Raw genomic sequence first — 17,514 nt, 5'->3', positions numbered from 1 at the left:
AAAGCCCAATATAGTCCAAAACAGTAGATAATATAGCATGGAGCAATCAAAAATTATAGATACATTGGAGACGTATCACGTACTAAGCAAAATAATATGCATAAAAGATAAACATCACATGCAATCAAAATATGTGACATGATATGGCCATCATCATCTTGTGCCTTTGATCTCCATCTCCAAAACACCGTCATGATCTCCATCATCATCGGCTTGACACCTTGATCTCCATCGTAGCATTGTGGTCGTCTCGCCGACTATTTCTTCTACAACTATCGCTAATGCATAGTGATAAAGTAAAGCAATTGCATGGCATTTGCATTTCATATAATAAAGCGACAAACATAAGGCTCCTGCTAGTTGCCGATAACTTTTACAAAACATGATCATCTCATACAATAACGTATATCACATCATGTCTTAACCATATCACATCACAACATGCCGTGCAAAAATAAGTTAGACATCCTCTACTTTGTTGTTGCAAGTTTTACGTGGCTGCTACGGGCTTCTCGCAAGAACCGTTCTTACCTATGCATCAAAACCACAACAGTGATTTATCAAGTTTGTTGTTTTAACCTTCAACAAGGACCGGCCGCAGTCAAATTCGATTCAACTAAAGTTGGAGAAACAGACACCCACCAGCCACCTTTATGCAAAACTAGTTGCATGTCTTTCGGTGGAACCGGTCTCATGAACGTGGTCATGTAAGGTTAGTCCGTGCCGCTTCATCCAACAATACCGCCGAATAAAAATAAGACATTGGTGGTAAGCAGTATGATGATCACCGCCCACAACAGTTTGTGTTCTACTCGTGCATATCATCTACGCATAGACCTGGCTCGGATGCCACTATTGGTAAACTTAGCATGCAATTTAAAAAAAATCCTACATTCACGCAAGATCTATCTAGGAGATGCATAGCAACAAGAGGGGGAGAGTGTGTCCATGTACCCTCGTAGACCGAAAGCGGATTGACAACGCGGTTGATGTAGTCGAACTTCTTCTCGTTCTGACCAATCAAGCACCGAACGTACGACACCTCCGAGTTCTGCACATGTTCAACTCAATGACGTCCCTTGAACTCTTGATCTAGCAAAGTGTCGAGGGAGAGTTTCGTCAGCACGACGGCGTGGTGACGGTGATGGTGAAGTGATCCGTGCAGGGCTTCGCCTAAGCATTACGACAATATGACCAGGGGCGTAAAATGTGGAGGGGACGCCGCACACGGCTAGGAATCAATGTTGTGTGTTCTAGCGGTGCCCCCCCCCCTCATATATATGTGTTGGAGGGGAGGGGAGGCAGCCAAGGGGGCGCCCCAATTAGGAGGAATCCTACTTGGGCGCCTCCCAATTCGGCCTCCCCCATCCATATTCATCTGGAGGCGGAAGGAAGGAGGAGGGAGGAGGGAAGGAAGGGGGAGGCTGAATCCCTCCCCTTCCTTTCTCCCTTCTCCTCTTTCCTTCCCCCTTATTTCGGCCTACATGGGGTGCACCAACCCTTTAGGGGCTGGTCTGTCCCCCTCTTGGCCCATTAAGGCCCATGTAGTTGCCGGGGGATGCCCGGAACCCCTTTCGGTGACTCGATATGCACCGATACCCCTGGAACACTTCCGGTATCCGAATACCATCGTCCAATATATGAATCTTTACCTCTCGACCATTTCAAGACTCCTCGTCATGTACGTGATCTCATCCGGGACTCCGAACAACATTCGGTCACCAAATCATATAGCTCATATAATACAAAATCATCATCGAATGTTAAGCGTGCGGACCCTACGGGTTCGAGAACTATGTAGACATGACCGAGACACCTCTCCGGTCAATAACCAACAGCGGAACTTGGATCCTCATATTGGTTCCCACATATTCTACGAAGATCTTTATCGGTCGTACCGCAATGACAACATACGTTATTCCCTTTGTCATCGGTATGTTACGTGTCCGAGATTCGATCGTCGGTATCTTCATACCTAGTTCAATCTCATTACCGGCAAGTCTCTTTACTCGTTCCATAATACATCATCCCGTAACTAACTCATTAGTCACATTGCTTGTAAGGCTTATCATGACGTGTATTACCGAGAGGGCCCAGAGATACCTCTCTGATACTCGGAGTGACAAATCCTAATCTCGATCTATGCTAATCCAACAAACACCTTCGAAGATACCTGTAGAGCATCTTTATAATCACCCAGTTACATTCTGACGTTTGATAGCACACAAGGTATTCCTCCGGTATCCTGGAGTTGCATAATCTCATAGTCAAAGGAATATGTATATGACATGAAGAAAGCAATAGCAATAAAACTGAACGATCAATATGCTAATCTAACGGATGGGTCTTGTCCATCACATCATTCTCCTAATGATGTGATCTCGTTCATCAAATGACAACACATGTCTATGGTTAGGAAACTTAACCATCTTTGATTAACGAGCTAGTCTAGTAGAGGCTCACTAGGGACACGGTGTTTAGTCTATGTATCCACACATGTATCAAGTTTCTAGTTAATACAATTCTAGCATGAATAATAAACATTTATCATGATATAAGGAAATATAAAATAACAACTATATTATTGCCTCTAGGGCATATTTCCTTCAACTTTCCCCAAAGACAAGGAGTTAGAAAGGGTGTGGAGAGGGGTATTTGGAGTCCTCCAAGTCCGTTTTGATGTTGTCCGTGAACCTGCTAAACAATGCGATACAAAGATCTTGTGGGAGGTGATGACATGATGTGTGATTATGCACAACATGATCGCAAGGGATGAGGGTGAAGATGTTGTTGGAGGTCTGGAATTTGAGAACATGGTGATCCTATCCAACTTCTATATCATAATCCAGACTCGTTTGATGAGTTTATTCAAATGCCTCAACAAATTTGCCATCGACCAACTCATGAGCAACTCAAGAAAGATTTGATTGAACATTTATGGACGGTTAATGAGGACAACTCAAAGATATGTGTGGGTTAAATTAAAGTTTGAATTATTATTTGAAAATTTTGAGTTGTGATATTATAATAGTCAGAGCCGCTGTCGTATTTGAATATTTTTACTCATTTGGACAAATACAGTGTTTGTTCTAGGCCGGCGTTGAAGATTCCCTAACATGATGGTCCAAATAAAAGTGTGTTGCGTGTGTGCTTGCTACTAACAAATAAAGTGCGAGAGGCGAAGCATTAAAAAAAGATTGATAGACTAGGACACCTCACGAGACTAAATTGCGGTACCACGGTTGCGTTGAAGTTTGTCGAAACGCTAAAAGTTTGCCAAAAAATCATCGATTTTTAGTGCTCCCTCCATCTACTAATACAAGGCCACTTCATTTTTATGCCTAATTTTGATCATTAATTTTACCAACAAAATACGAGTTATATGTTAATGCCATTGAATGCACATTTTAAGAACTTTTCAATTGTATATTTTTATGACATAAAACTAGTATTCTTTTGATAAAAATTGTAGGTCAAAATTTGACACGAAAAACGAAGTGGTTTTGTATATAATGAAATAGATTGTTTTTGTAAAAAAATATTCATATATAAAAATAGACTGAGTACATTTTTACGAGAACCACTAACCGCTCGGTTGACCGCATTTTTTCGAAATGTGATCAAACAGCAATTAGTGGTTCTGTTAAATTTTTACTGAAAACAGTCCTTTTTGTACATTTTTAACGTTTGAGTGGTTTTAGGCCCAAAAAAAGTGGTTCTGTTAAAATTTTACTGAAAACGGTACTTTTTGTACATTTTTTACGTTTGGGTGGTTTTAGGCAAATTGCGACGTAATTGTGGTGAGTTTTTTTGTAATTTAGTCCCTCGCCGAAGCAGGGCTCGGATTGGGGGTTTGAATCATTTACCCAATTATCTTTCGGGGCCGGTGCGCCGGCCGAACGACGCGCCGGTCGCGTTGCCACGTACGCGTTCCCGAAACGTCAGGAGTTAGCCACGTACACGCTTGCAACCCCATCTTATCCATATCCCTTCGTCTCTAGAGAGCCTGACCACATGTTTCTTCCTCCTCTGCTTCAGATCGAAAATATCCACAGCCCCGCACACACCACCGCACCAATCGGACCGCCATGCGCTGCAGGGGAAGTGCGGCCATTGATGCTGCAAGGTGCGAAGCCAAGGGCCGACACCTTCACCTCCCCCCCCCACCCCACCCCCATGATGGTCGTGGCGTTGGAGCTGCGAGCTGGAGCGCGCACGGCTGCCACCGGCGACACACGGTGAAACAACCGGGCATGTCCACTGTCAAGAAGGAGCACGGTGCTGCAACGGCGAGCTTCGACCAAGGCCGGAACCAGACGCCGCCAGGAACTGCTGGGACCGGCAATAAATTTTGCTGGAACCAGTAGGAATTTTTGCTGCGCACAGGCAAGGTTGTTTTTTGCTGGTGATCGCTCGCCAAGATGCTGGAACCAACCCATTTTTTGTTACCATAGTGTGTTTTTGCTGGAACCTGTGTACCAGTTTGCTACTACCGTGTTCGATTTTTGTTGGAACCAACCCCGGCTTTTTGCTACCACTGTATTTGCTTTTTGCTGGAACCAGCCTCGATTTTTGCTACTATACAATCTTTTGATTTCGCTGGACCAGCCAGAATTTTTGCTACCACCCACATTTGCTTTTTGCTGAAACCAATCCCGATTTTTGCTACTACCCTCATTTGATTTTGCTGGAACCAATCAGAATTTTTGCTAACCACTGTATTTGATTTTTGCTGGAACCAGCCCCGAAATTTTGCTATTACCTTCTCTTTGATTTTGCTGGAATCAGCCAGAAATTTTGCTACCACCGTATTTGATGTTTGCTGGAACCAGCGTTTTTTTTGCTACCACAGTCTTCTACTTTTGCTGGAACCAACATTTTTGTTTTTCTACCCCGACTTTTCGGCTGCGAGCAACACTATCGACGCCACCGGTGCCATTTGATGTTGCAACCTGGGGTGGGCTGGCTCCGGCAAGGAATGGCATCATGGTCGGCGCTGAGGAGCCACCATATTTGCAACAGGAACGCGAGAAAAAAGTTGCAACGGGGTCTGCAGTTTTCTTTTTCTTTTTTGCAACTTGATCATGACGAGCGTCGACGGCGAGCGACGGGGACGAGGGCCGCGACGGCCGGTCCGGCCACCTAGCATGAGGTCGAAGAATGGGCACTGCGTGGGGAAAGGAGGATGGGCCGCCATGTTTTTTTGCTTTTGTGTTTTTTAGATGCGAACAAGGGATAAAAGAGGCGATGGGGAACGCATCTGATGGCGAGGGACGCGGGGATCCGATGGCTCGCGCGTGACCGGCCCAAATTTGGGCCGGCACACCGGCGCAGAGTACTGGGGCTTGATAATTTACCCCAGTTATGTCAGTGGATAGTGGCCCTGGACCCACCCGTCAGTATCGGGGACAAATTATCAAAGTTAAAGTGGTGCAAAAGATCTAGGCACAGCCGCGTCGCGTCGGGCTCGCACCCTGTCCCAGATCACGATTTGCCACCGCGAATCCGCGACCACCAGCAGCTGCAACTTCGTCATCGCGTAGCTCGAATCTTATCCCGCTTATTATCTGCAGCCATGGCCGCGGCCAGCTTCCTCCTAAGCCCCAGGGTGACGCTGCCCCTGCGCCGAGGATCCCGCCTCCTCGTGTCCTGCTCCGCCACTTCGCCATCCTCCTCGTCAGGTGTCGGCTCCCTTCTTCGGTTCCAACATACAACGGGAAACGCAGCTGTGTATGTAGTGTAGTTGAAAGATTCAATGTAGTACTGGTAGTACTTATCAGATTCTTCTTCCCTCGCAGATGCTGCTGGAGGGGTGGGATTCCAGGGAAGGGTGGGGTTCTTGGGCCTCGGGATCATGGGCGCCCCCATGGCATCAAACCTCATCAAGGCTGGGTGATTCCCTGCGCTTCTACTTCTGTCTTTCTTCCTTCTTTTCCCTTTTGTTGTTACTAGGAGACATACGGTTTTACTTCGGTACCTTGTCTTCTTGTCTTGGATTTTTATAAAATTTTCATCGGTATTAAGTACTAATTAGTAGTTTGACTGAATTTGACCTCGTAATCAAAATATCAAATGTATGGTTATGCATATGATTTTACTGTCGTCATGACCCGTGACTGGTGTTCTTGGTGATCTGCAGTTGTGATATTACAGTTTGGAACAGAACCAAGAGCAAGTGCGATCCTCTTCTCAGCCTCGGTGCCAAGTATGCTCCATGTCAACTCAATTGTGATCTATAACCATCTTCTACTTATCAAATGTGTGCCATTTCCAAAACAACTACCTGAGGGACCGTCTGTAGCTTGTGGATTCCGGACGAAACCACACCACCTCATAAGTGAAACTTGATATATAACTATAAAACTCTCACAAGTTCACTAGTAAACACAACTACGTTTTTTTCTTTGATGACTACCTTGTTCTGCTCTACTTTATTTGAAAAGATTATATTTTTCAAAAATCTTCTACTGTACATCTAGATAGCTAGCCCCCACTAATCTATTTCTCTCAACATGCAAGCATGTCACCTCATCATGTAACATGCATGGGAAAAGGCCCGCCTCAACATGCAAACATGCATAAGAATTTTCATTCTATTATGCTATTTATATTTAATAAATACTCCCTCCGTTCCAAAATAAGAGTCGCTGATTTAGTACAAAGTTTTACTAAATCAATGACACTTATTTTGGGACGGAGGGAGTATTTTACAACTATACAGTAATCAAACATAACAAATCATATATATTTTCATTTTATAGTTATCATATTATTGCCCCAAATATCCATGTACGATATAATCAAATATATTACAAAACATTCCAGCAACAACGTGCGGGGTATCATCTAGTTCCGCTAAAAACTGTTCCCACTTGAAAGAGACCAAAGATTATGTTTTGAATGGTTGTAGTCTATTAGATAGTTTCATGTTGTTGATATTGATCAAAGTTAAGAGACAGTATTGCGTGTAACATAAGATGTATGCAACACTCCGCTTGATTGATTCTCTCATACAAGAGGATGGCTCCCTACAGGTTCGAATCTTCACCCGCCAGAGTTGCATCATCTTGTGATGTCACCTTTGCAATGCTTGCTGACCCAGAAAGCGCGGTATAAGTTCCGTTTCAGCATTCCAATTGTCATTTCTTTTATTCGTGAAGTCTCAGCATGATGACATACCTAATCATGTCCATAAACGATTTATTCCAAAGTTTGAGGTTGCATGCGGCGCTAATGGAGCCGCAGAAGGGATGGCCGCAGGGAAAGGGTAAGTGGTACTAATTACTCTCAAGAAAAAGGGTCAGAAATTCCAGAGCATTTGCAGAACAGCAGAAGTAGACCTTGAAAACATCATATTTTCTCTTGCTTGTCCGTCATAGGTATGTCGATGTTTCGATCATATTTGTCTTGCTTGTCTGCCGTAGGTATGTCGATGTGTCGACAGTCGATGATGCAACATCTAAGCTAATCGGCAAACGTATTACAAGTACTGGGGCATCTTTTCTCGAGGTAGTTTTTGGTCCATGTCATTGCTTGTACCGTTGTTGTATCGAATTGTTAATTTTGTTGTCTGGATGTGTAACTAGCGATGTAATTTCAGTGCTTCTACTCTTGGTCCAATGCTTACTTGATGATTTTTCAGTAGGCTCCAGTTTCAGGCTCAAAAAAGCCAGCAGAAGATGGACTGCTGATCTTTCTTACTGCAGGTAAACTTGTTTCTTCATGCTTGGTCATTGAGAAAATCTAGTAGTTAAATCTCCTTTTTCTTCTGACACCTTAAATTGTCAATATGATTGATTGCACAAGGTGATGAATCCTTGTACAAGAGAGTGGCGCCTCTACTTGATGTCATGGGCAAGGTTAACATCTCTAATCAGAAAGAGGCACTTGAATAAGAAAAATAGTTGCGTGCTGATAAGAGAATGTGCTTACATTTTCCGTACTCTGAAAGCAGTCAAGATTTTATCTTGGGGATGTCGGGAATGGCGCAGCAATGAAGCTCGTGGTTAATATGGTGATGGGGAGGTAAAGTGGAACCTCATTTATGTGGATCCTATGTATGGTCATGGAGATTATCAAATCTTAGGTTTTACTGATCCTTGCGGTGAAACACTGCAGCATGATGGTCTCATTTGCAGAAGGGCTACTCCTGAGTGAAAAAGTGGGGTTAGACCCGAATACTGTCGTCGAGGTAGCTTTACGAAAACAAGTATAGTAACCTGCAACATGTCAAGAGAGTTTTTCGTCTAACCCAGGGTGCACTGGTCGTCCAACAGGTGATTTCACAAGGTGCTATCAATGCTCCCATGTTCTCCCTCAAGGGCCCTTCCATGGTTAAAGCTGCATACCCTACTGCCTTTCCCCTGAAACATCAGCAGAAGGTAAGCAGAGCACTGAAAAAGAAAGTTGCATTGTTGCACCTCGTCTTAATCTGATGCTGAGAAGAAACGCATGACAGGATCTAAGGCTGGCGCTGGCCCTGGCAGAATCGGTGTCCCAGCCCATTCCTACAGCTGCAGCTGCAAACGAGCTGTACAAGGTAGCGAAATCGCTGGGCCTCGCCGACCAGGACTTCTCCGCGGTCATTGAGGCGCTCAAGGCCAAAGTGCAGAGCTCACAGCACTAGATATTGTTTCTTCAGCCGGCCAAGTTTGAGTGTGGCATTCAAATGTATTCGCCCATCTTGTCTCTTTTGCGGACATATAAATGTGCTTGTTTTACAGGCAGAGTGTATACAGAAATGTAAAATGAATATATACAGAATATGAACCCATGCAAAGGGGGAAAGGGTATCGATATTTTTGGTATGTTTGTAATCAAGTTTGGTCATCGCAGTCAGATGTTAGAAATGGTAAAGATAACCTAGCAAATTTATGGTCCCAACCGAACTATCTGACCGACCGTGACCACTTCTCAAAACAAAAACAAAAAACCAACGGTGTGTGCGTGTGTATGTGGTGTGTATGTGAATATGTCTTTGAAGCTTTGGTTCCATTATATATACTACACCCTCCTTTTCCGCCAAGAAAACACCCCCTCCATAAGATGTTCTAAAAAATAATCGAATCAGATGTATACACACGCAATTTAGTGTGTTTGTTCACTCGCTTTAGTCTTTGTGTACTCCCTTCGTTCTTAAATACTATATAAATCTTTTTAGATATTCCAATATGACTACATATACGGATATATATAGATATAGTTTAAAGTGTAGTTTCATTCATTTTGCTCCGTACGTAGTTCATATTAAAATCTCTAAAAAGTTATATTTAGAAAGAGTAGTTCATATTAATAAAATATTCAGAACATCTTGTAACAGTGATCGGAGGGAATACTATATAACATGAGTTTCATCGTAGGCACAAAGAACGTACGTGCGGGTGCGGAACACAGACAATGAGGGTGACGAGGGCTGAGCCGGTGCTCGTGCACGCTGCCGGTGACGTTCCCGCCGCCGACGAGTACTACTTCCTCTCCAACCTCGACCAGAATGTGGCAGTGCTCATGAAAACCGTGCACGTCTTCAGCCCGTCCAGCGCCCGCGACGACGCGGCCGCCGTGATCATGGACGCCCTGGGCAGGGTGCTCGTGCACTACTATCCATTCCAGGGGAGCCTGGTGGTCAGCGCCGACGACGGGAGGCTCTCGGTGCGGAACGACCGCCGTGGCGTGCCTTTCGTCGTTGCGGACGCCGACTGCGAGCTCAAGGAGATCGGGGACGTCGTACTGTCAGCACCCGACGCCGCCGCGGTTCAGGGGCAGCTCGTGTTCGTCGGCCGTAGTAACTCCAAGGACAAGTGCGACGACGAGCTGGGGGCGCCTCTACTGAGCGTGCAGGTCACCAGGTTCAGGTGCGGCGGCTTCGTGCTCGGGCTCTCCATGAACCATTGCCTGGCGGACGGCGTCGCCGCGGCGGAGTTCCTCCGCTCCTGGGGCGAGATGGCCCGCGGCGTGGCCCTCTCCTCCCCGCCCTTCCTCGACCGCACCGTGCTGCGCGCCAGGACGAGCCCCACGGTCGCCTTCCCGCACGAAGAATTCGCGGAGATGGAGGACGTGTCCGGCCTCGCCGGCCTCCGCGACGAACCGCGCGTGCACCGGGCCTTCGCCATCGACCCCGGCAGGCTCGCGCGGCTGAAGCGGCAGGCGTGCGCGTGCTCCACCTTCGTGGCACTGACGGCGTTCGTCTGGCGCGCGACGTCGCGCGCCATGAGGATGTGCCCTGAGCAGAAGAGCAAGCTCATGTTCGCCGTCGACGGCAGGCGGCGCGTCGACCCGCCGCTGCCTCGAGGTTTCTGCGGGAACGCCGTCGTCTTCGCCTGCTGCGTGTCCACCGCCGGCGAGCTCCTCTGCGGGCCGGTGTCCGCTGCAGCCCGGTGGATACAGGACGCCATCAGGCGCACGGACGACGCGTTCATCCGTTCGGCCATCGACTACGTGGAAGTGGCCGATGGCCGGGCACCGTCGATGACGGCGACGACGCTGGTGACGGCGTGGAACCGTCTTGGGTTCCACGCGGCCGATTTCGGGTGGGGCGACGCCGCACGGTCTGGCCCTGCGGAGCTGCCGCGCGGGGAGGTGGTCATGTTTATGCCGGACGTGCGTGACGGCAGCATCGTGGTGCTTCTTGGCCTGCCGCGGTCGTGCATGCAAGAGTTCCAAGACATGGTAGATTTGATCTAAAACTAGCCTACTTTGGCCATTTTAGCTTCCTTCGTAATGTGTGCATGCATGGGATCTCAATCTCAGCGTTACGGCTGATGAGCAGAATATTATTGGCAACTTTCATGACCAAACGTATACCGTACAAATACAATGGCAGATTTTAACGATAACAATTATTGAGATGTGAAGTTGTCAACAGCAAACTCAACTCAAACACTAGCTAACATGTGCCTGCTACCATGTGTGAATTTTCCTCCATGTGTTTCTTTCTCTATTCACACCCCAAGCAACATCGATGTGTCCTCGTGTTTGATGCAGCAGTGTAGCGTATTCTTCCTGGGGGATACTCATCAGCTGACAGTTTGACGGAACAACCTGCTAATTTGGTGAATTAATATACACAATGCAGACCTATGGATGCTAAGACCCGATACCAGCAACTCCCTTGGCTTGCGCTGCCGCTTGTTGTGCTGCCGCCGCGGCTGCGGCCGCAGCCGCTGCCGCTGGAGATGGGGGTGAAGCTGGCGTCTTCTGTGGGGCTTCAACAGCATGCCCCTGCGGCTGTTTGTTATCTACTTGGGCCAACAAGTTCTTTATTTGGGTTCCGCTCATGGTTTCATGCTCAAGAAGTGCATTGGCTAGAGCATGGAGCTCCTTGTTGTGTTTGGTGAGGATAGCCTTTGCATTGTTGTATGCTTTCTCCAAGAAATTCTTCACCTCCTCCTCAATTAGAAGCCTCGTTTCTGAGCTCATAGTCTTTCCGTCCTCTTCATAGTTGTATGAAACAAGACCCACCTGCTTGCTCATACCATACTGAGTAACCATTGCTCTTGCCATCAAAGTTGCTTGCTCAAAGTCGGATGAAGCACCGGATGTCACCTCGCTATCCCCAAATATAAGCTCCTCTGCCACCCGCCCTCCCATGCACACATCCAATCTTGCTAGCATCTGTTTCCTTGACACGCTAGTCTCATCTTTGTCAGGGAGCTGAGCCACCATCCCAAGGGCCATCCCCCTGGGCACGATGGTAGCTTTGTGGACAGGATGTGCACCATCCGTGTGCATGGCAACAAGGGCATGCCCTCCTTCATGGTATGCTGTCAGCTTCCTGCACTCATCAGAGATAACTGCTGACTTGCGCTCACTACCCATCATGATCCGGTCCTTGGCATACTCCAGATCATTCATGCTAACGGATTTTGCGCCATCCATGGCAGCTCTAAGAGCAGCCACATTCACCAAGTTAGCAAGATCAGCACCTGAAAATCCTGGTGTTCCCCTGGCAATGATCATCAAATCCACATCATCACCCTTTAAGACCTGCAATTATGTGCAGAGGGATATGAGATCACATTTTAATATTGATATAGCATGACGACAAAAATTCCCAAAATTACCTTTGACATGTGGACCTCTAAGATCTGACGTCTGCCCTCAACATCTGGATTGGGAACAACAATATGACGATCAAAGCGCCCAGGTCTGACTAGTGCTTTATCTAATGACTCTGGGAAGTTAGTTGCAGCGATGACAATTATCCCCTCATTCTGCTTAAAGCCATCCAGCTCAACAAGCAACTGATTCAAGGTCATCTTCATATACTGCTGATCCTTTGGATTTCTACTCCCACCAATTGCATCAATTTCATCAATGAATATGATACAAGGCGATCGTTTTTTTGCTGCAGCAAAAAGATCCCTCACTCTTCTAGCTCCCACGCCTACAAACATCTCCTCAAACTCACTACCGCTGCACGAGAAAAAAGGGACGCTGGCTTCCCCAGCAATAGCCCTCGCTAACATGGTCTTGCCAGTGCCAGGAGGACCAACAAGCAGAACACCTTTTGGCAGTTTTCCCCCAAGACGTGTAAAACGCTGCAAAACATACAGGCCGGTTATGAATATCAAATTAAGCAGATATAATGCCAACAATGGAGGACTGGATATAGCAAGGATACACATAAACAGTGGCTAACAACTCATTTCTACACCACAAAATGTGAACTACATAACTTAGCATTTAATAAGCAATTCAGCTGAGGACAAACAAATTGGACAGAAATAAAGCACAACACTAAGAAGACAACAAGACCTCTTCTGGCAAAATCAAACAACAGTGTTGAATTAAGCAAGCTATTCATAGATCAAATGCGTTACAGAACAAAAAACAAAATAATTCACTTCAAAAGTTGAATGTAATGTGAAGCAGTTCACAATATGGCTAGGCAAAAGTTAATCCATAGCACCGGCAATTAAACCTATTCAATTGTCAATGGTTTATTGCTAGAAAGAGTAGCTGGTAGAAGCACTGCTAAATGGAAAAAATAATAAACGGTTTACCTTTGGATCTCGAAGGTAGTGAACTATTTCCTCGAGTTCGGCTTTGGCTTCATCAACACCTTTTACATCACTAAATTTCGTACTAGATTCCATGCTTGGTTGAACCTCTTCGTTTAGGCCAAGGCCTACAAGGATTTTATCAAATTTATTACTGGGATGAAATCCAATTTGGAATTAGGATATTAGTCTTTCAGATCGTTGAGAAAACCAAACCTTTGCTGATTCCTCTATCCTCAATGAGAGCCCCGATGCCCGAAATTAAAAGGAAAGTCAGTGCAATGCTTCGGAAGGTGCGCCAAAGCTGATCCTTAAATTGACCTGTTTCTGCTGTAACCATGTGAATAGGCGCATTCGCAGTGCCAATAATTCCATCTTTTGTCACTTGACCAGCACTCTTTAATGCCGGCACGCTACCAAGGCTTCCTTCTGACCTTTCTGAAGCAGCAAGACCTAACAGGTATACCACGCACGAGTTTTAAGCCACATAATACGAAAACTAGTCATTATGAAATGATGCTCAGGCTCCATCAGATGGAACGTAACTGTAAACTCATTTCCGCAGAAAACTGAAACAGCCTTAACCAACGACAGATCAACTTAAACTGTAGAAGGTAAAATAAAATAGTAGGGAAAGAATGATGCTTGTTCTAGTTGTTAGTTTCTGTATTGGTTTTTATTATTTCACGTTGCAGATTTTCAGCAACAACTGCACATCCTGCTTCCAATGGAACATTACCAATTTTGTGAAAATTAATCTTTTATTAGTAATATATCTCAGTACAGCCCTGAACTACTAGAGTAGTGCAGTGCAACATGATTGTAAACTAAAAACACGTAGTACAAGGTTATCATTTATCTAACTGTAGTACAAGTGACTGATAGTCCACGAGCAATAAAGAAAAACATATTGAAGTAATCAGGAGTTTAGGACTAGGGTACATGATATAATAACATATACTCCCTCCGTCCCAAAATAAGTGACTCAACTTTGTACTTTGTGCTAAAGTTAGTATAAAGTTGAGTCACTTATTTTGGGACGGATGGAGCATATGCTATAGAAAGAAGTATATATGAACAATTTCCAATCATGCTTGAACCTTCTTGACTATTTAAAAAAGAAAAAACAGACACAGCAGCATGCCCCACAAGGCAGAGTAAGATATTTTGAGGATATAGGTACCTCTTTGCAATGTTTTTAGCAAGGTGCTATCATCCAGCCTGTCGACCTTCACAAGAGCTTTTACATACTCAGAGAGTGCTGAAGGATTCGAATGCAACAAAGGCTGGCTTTCAAATATTTTTATCACACGCTCTGGGTCACTTCTGTATATCTCTTTTAGCATAGAAGCTTCACTCTGGGAGCCCAGGTCTCGCATGCTGCGTGAAAGGCCACCAAAATAGCTCGAATGATACCTCTCATGTAAGTTCCTGAGTGTGCCACCTGCATTGATCATCCCCAGCACACACAAAAAACGATAAAAGAAAGGTAAAAGAATTATCCCCGAGAGCAATGGTAACAAAACACTAACTACAGAATAAAAATAAATAGACCATAATGGCCCTCATGGACTGTTTTAATGCAAATAAAAGGTAAGAAGGGGCAGACAGATAAAGATATATGTTTAATATGCAGATATAGACACTCACATTTTTAATAAGTTTAAAAGTTTCAAATGACACACTGTTAGATTAAACAGTAAAGTAGAGACGGTTACAATTTGAGCCAAGATGCTGTCGTTGTACAAAGACCATATACCTGCACTGATGTCACTTCTAAGTGACGTCAGAGGAGAGGAGGCTGCCAACTCATTATAGATTGCATATGCTGATTGGTTCCTTGCAGCCTGCAATTAAAAAAAATGTATACCTGAATTAAGTCTTGCATACACATAAATATATACGGCAACAAGAACAGCAGAAGGCAAAATAACTGAGCAAATTAATCGAATGCAAGGAACAAGTGTAGCTGGGGCATTCGGCTTGGCCAGGGATCCAGGAAGTAGAAACTCAGAGTCTCAGACATGCCTCCAAATCCCCAAACCATGACCCCTAAACAACTTCCCTGAATTCCCCATCCTACACGGCAGTGTACACAGCAAGTTCCACCACCGCCTCCAGAAGCAATGCTACCTGCAAGAGGGGCCCTTGGGCAGCACGGAGCCATCGGGAACTGAGTGAAAAGCAAGATTTAGATCTGGAGAGGCTCACCCTTATCCGCATCCGACACATGGCGAATTGATCAATTGAAGCTGCTGATAGTAGATAAGGCCAACCAGAGCTGTTGAGCCTCGTTATCGTGTGTGGTTCTCGATTAGCCGTCGTATTGGGATTTTTTTCCAGATGTTGATCGAAGTAAGCGAATGGGTATTTTGGGGAGTGAGGGACCTGATTGGGTGGTGCATGAAAAAAATTGTTGGCACATTTGAAGAGACTTTGGTAGATTATTATTGTCGATGCATGTACTTGTTCTTCCAACCCATCAGCAAAGATGGCGAAGCAAATCACATTGGTCAAAGACAGAGTTACTCAAGCACCGCAGCGGTAGAGAAAGAACAGAGCGCTGCCACATGTGAAACTAAGACCAAACATAGCTTACCCAGTGGAATTAAGCTATATCAATTCTATGTTAACTATGACTTGGTACGGAGTACTTCCTAGAATAATTACAAGTGTTTAGCGCTTGGCCCGGGATTTGGTAGAATCCTGGCTCCGCCACTATTTAACTATAATTTCTTTCTGAAATCTGAACTATCTCCATGCTCAAACATATAGCAATACATACTAAACTACCTTTTCTGGTCGAATCCTGGCTCCGGCACTGTCAATCATAAATCTTTCTGATAAATCTCCATGCTCAAACATAGCAATACATACTACACAACTTTTTCTAGCATACCGCATACCTAGACAACTGACACAAGCCGGTCCTGACTTAAACTTTCCAATACCTACAAATTCGTCAAAGCAATCTGACAACTTTTGATACAAAATAAAATCCATTACACAAGCATCCACAATCAGGAGGATTAACTAACCTGAAATCCACAAGCATCCAAGATAAAAGGGGTCACGCTTATAAGGTCACAACTAGAATTAGCCGTCTTTCGTTCTGAAGTCTAATGAAACCACGGCTACATCCCTCCCTCCTATCCCATCACAATCGCGCCCCCCGCGAAAGGAGAAGTGCGGACGAAGAAAAGCAAGAAGAAAGTTAATAGAAAACACACCTGAGAGAGGACGCGCCGCCACGCCATGTGCCCCAAATCTCAAATCCGCCGCCGCCTCCCCCGACGAGATCCCGAGTCCCAGGGAAGCAGAAACGCCCAAAGGCGGAAGATTGGATTGGATTGGATTGCAGTTGGGGTGCAGAGGAACGGACTGGTGCTAACGGGAGGCTCAGAGGGACGACGCCGCGGAGGCGAAAGATTCAGCTGCGGCGTGGTGCGCCGCGGCGGGCGGGAGGAAGCGGCGCGAGGAAACAGCCCACGTCACGAGGCGCAAGGGAGACGAGTAGTCAGATTTTTCTTTTCTCTTCTTTACCGGAGGCGGAGGCTATAGTAAGAGCATCACTAGTAGAACCCCTAAACCCTCAAACCCTTATAGCAGTTTTAAGAGTTGAGAAGTATCACTTTTTGACATTTTTAAAGATTGAAAAACAGGTGAAAAAACTAAAATCCTCAAATCCAACCTTTAAACTGCTTTAAGGGTTGGATTTGAGGGTTCTAGTCTTTGCCTCAACCCTAACCTTTAAATCTATCATTTCACATATTACACATTTCATCACATTTCATCATATGACATATCACAAATTCCATCACATTTGACATAAAACAATAATCATTCTAGTTATTATTACAACATCGAATAAAACAATAATCATTCAAATTATTTCAACAATGTTTGAGCAAATTACACTAATTGTTCGAATCGAATAGGACATAGAAAAGTAAAACAAAGATACATCATGGGCCAATGCGCCGCCCATCCAACTGCCAGTGGTGCTCTATTAGATCATCCCGGAGCCGACCATGAGCGGTTGCATCCTCAATCTTACGATGTACTTGAAGAAAAGCGTGTATGCGAGAAGGGTTTCTTTCCGGTTGCACACGGGTACCAACATTGTCATAGAAACAAGGGAGGTTTAACCCTCTTTCATCCTCTAGGATCATGTTGTGTAGAATCACACAGCATTTCATGATGTTCATCAAGGTTTTTTTGTCCCAAAACCGAGCTGGACCACGAACTATGGCAAACCTTGCTTGCAAAACACCGAAAGCTCTCTCAATATCCTTGCGGGCTGCCTCTTGTGCCTTGGTGAAATGAGCCTCTTTTCTTGTTAAGGGCACCCCTTTTTTTTCCTTGATGGATTTCACAAGAGTTGCCCATTTGGGATAGATGCCATCGATGAGATAGTATCACATTGAGTACTTATTGTCCATGATTTTGTAGTTGCAAGCTGGAGCATCCCCAGAAATTAATCTTTTGAACAAAAGAGATCTATTGAGGATATTGA

The 17,514-nt window shown here is 45.1% G+C and overlaps 3 protein-coding genes across 5 annotated transcripts; 2 read left to right on the top strand and 1 right to left on the bottom strand.

The window, feature by feature from the left end:
• Positions 1–5,473: 5,473 nt before the first annotated feature.
• LOC119268240 (glyoxylate/succinic semialdehyde reductase 2, chloroplastic-like) lies at positions 5,474–8,820 on the top strand. Of its 2 annotated transcripts, none has more exons than XM_037549826.1 (12): positions 5,474–5,681; positions 5,799–5,892; positions 6,140–6,205; positions 7,035–7,110; positions 7,212–7,267; positions 7,380–7,509; positions 7,646–7,706; positions 7,807–7,859; positions 7,955–8,025; positions 8,119–8,191; positions 8,277–8,381; positions 8,459–8,820. In XM_037549826.1, exons 1-12 carry the CDS (start codon positions 5,576–5,578, stop codon positions 8,624–8,626), a joined length of 1,059 nt encoding a protein of 352 aa, XP_037405723.1. In that variant the 5' UTR covers positions 5,474–5,575; the 3' UTR covers positions 8,627–8,820. The 2 variants fall into 2 exon arrangements, with proteins under 2 accessions (XP_037405723.1, XP_037405724.1); XM_037549827.1 differs by having other exon boundaries at positions 5,479–5,681; positions 7,425–7,509.
• A 552-nt stretch (positions 8,821–9,372) lies between these two features.
• Positions 9,373–10,680, top strand: LOC119268239 (fatty alcohol:caffeoyl-CoA acyltransferase-like). Its single transcript, XM_037549825.1, has one exon. The coding sequence runs from the start codon at positions 9,397–9,399 to the stop codon at positions 10,678–10,680; it is 1,284 nt and encodes a 427-aa protein (XP_037405722.1). The 5' UTR covers positions 9,373–9,396.
• A 77-nt stretch (positions 10,681–10,757) lies between these two features.
• Positions 10,758–16,529, bottom strand: LOC119268238 (ATP-dependent zinc metalloprotease FTSH 5, mitochondrial). 2 transcript variants are annotated; one of them, XM_037549824.1, is made up of 8 exons: positions 16,227–16,385; positions 15,210–15,368; positions 14,758–14,845; positions 14,182–14,442; positions 13,215–13,451; positions 13,002–13,126; positions 12,060–12,536; positions 10,758–11,982 (listed from the first exon to the last, which is right to left on the bottom strand). In XM_037549824.1, exons 2-8 carry the CDS (start codon positions 15,228–15,230, stop codon positions 11,083–11,085), a joined length of 2,109 nt encoding a protein of 702 aa, XP_037405721.1. In that variant the 5' UTR covers positions 15,231–15,368; positions 16,227–16,385; the 3' UTR covers positions 10,758–11,082. The 2 variants fall into 2 exon arrangements, with proteins under 2 accessions (XP_037405721.1, XP_037405720.1); XM_037549823.1 differs by lacking the exon at positions 15,210–15,368 and having other exon boundaries at positions 16,229–16,529.
• Positions 16,530–17,514: the final 985 nt, after the last annotated feature.

This window comes from Triticum dicoccoides, chromosome 3A (assembly GCF_002162155.2).
Source record: "Triticum dicoccoides isolate Atlit2015 ecotype Zavitan chromosome 3A, WEW_v2.0, whole genome shotgun sequence".
NCBI lineage: Eukaryota > Viridiplantae > Streptophyta > Magnoliopsida > Poales > Poaceae > Triticum > Triticum dicoccoides.
This window is presented reverse-complemented; position numbering and strand designations above follow the sequence as displayed.

Bases quoted from the DNA above. Each gene is read 5' to 3' on its own strand.
- LOC119268239 (XM_037549825.1), top strand. From the start codon at position 9,397: ATGAGGGTGACGAGGGCTGAGCCGGTGCTCGTGCACGCTGCCGGTGAC.
- LOC119268240 (XM_037549826.1), top strand. From the start codon at position 5,576: ATGGCCGCGGCCAGCTTCCTCCTAAGCCCCAGGGTGACGCTGCCCCTG. The intron at 7,510-7,645 runs GTAGTTTTTGGT...ATTTTTCAGTAG, and splicing joins CTGGGGCATCTTTTCTCGAG to GCTCCAGTTTCAGGCTCAAA. The intron at 7,860-7,954 runs GTTAACATCTCT...CTCTGAAAGCAG, and splicing joins TACTTGATGTCATGGGCAAG to TCAAGATTTTATCTTGGGGA.
- LOC119268238 (XM_037549823.1), bottom strand. From the start codon at position 16,255: ATGGCGTGGCGGCGCGTCCTCTCTCAG. The intron at 14,846-16,228 runs GTGTGTTTTCTA...TTTTAATTGCAG, and splicing joins GGCGGCGCGTCCTCTCTCAG to GCTGCAAGGAACCAATCAGC. The intron at 13,452-14,181 runs GTACCTATATCC...TATACCTGTTAG, and splicing joins GCTAAAAACATTGCAAAGAG to GTCTTGCTGCTTCAGAAAGG.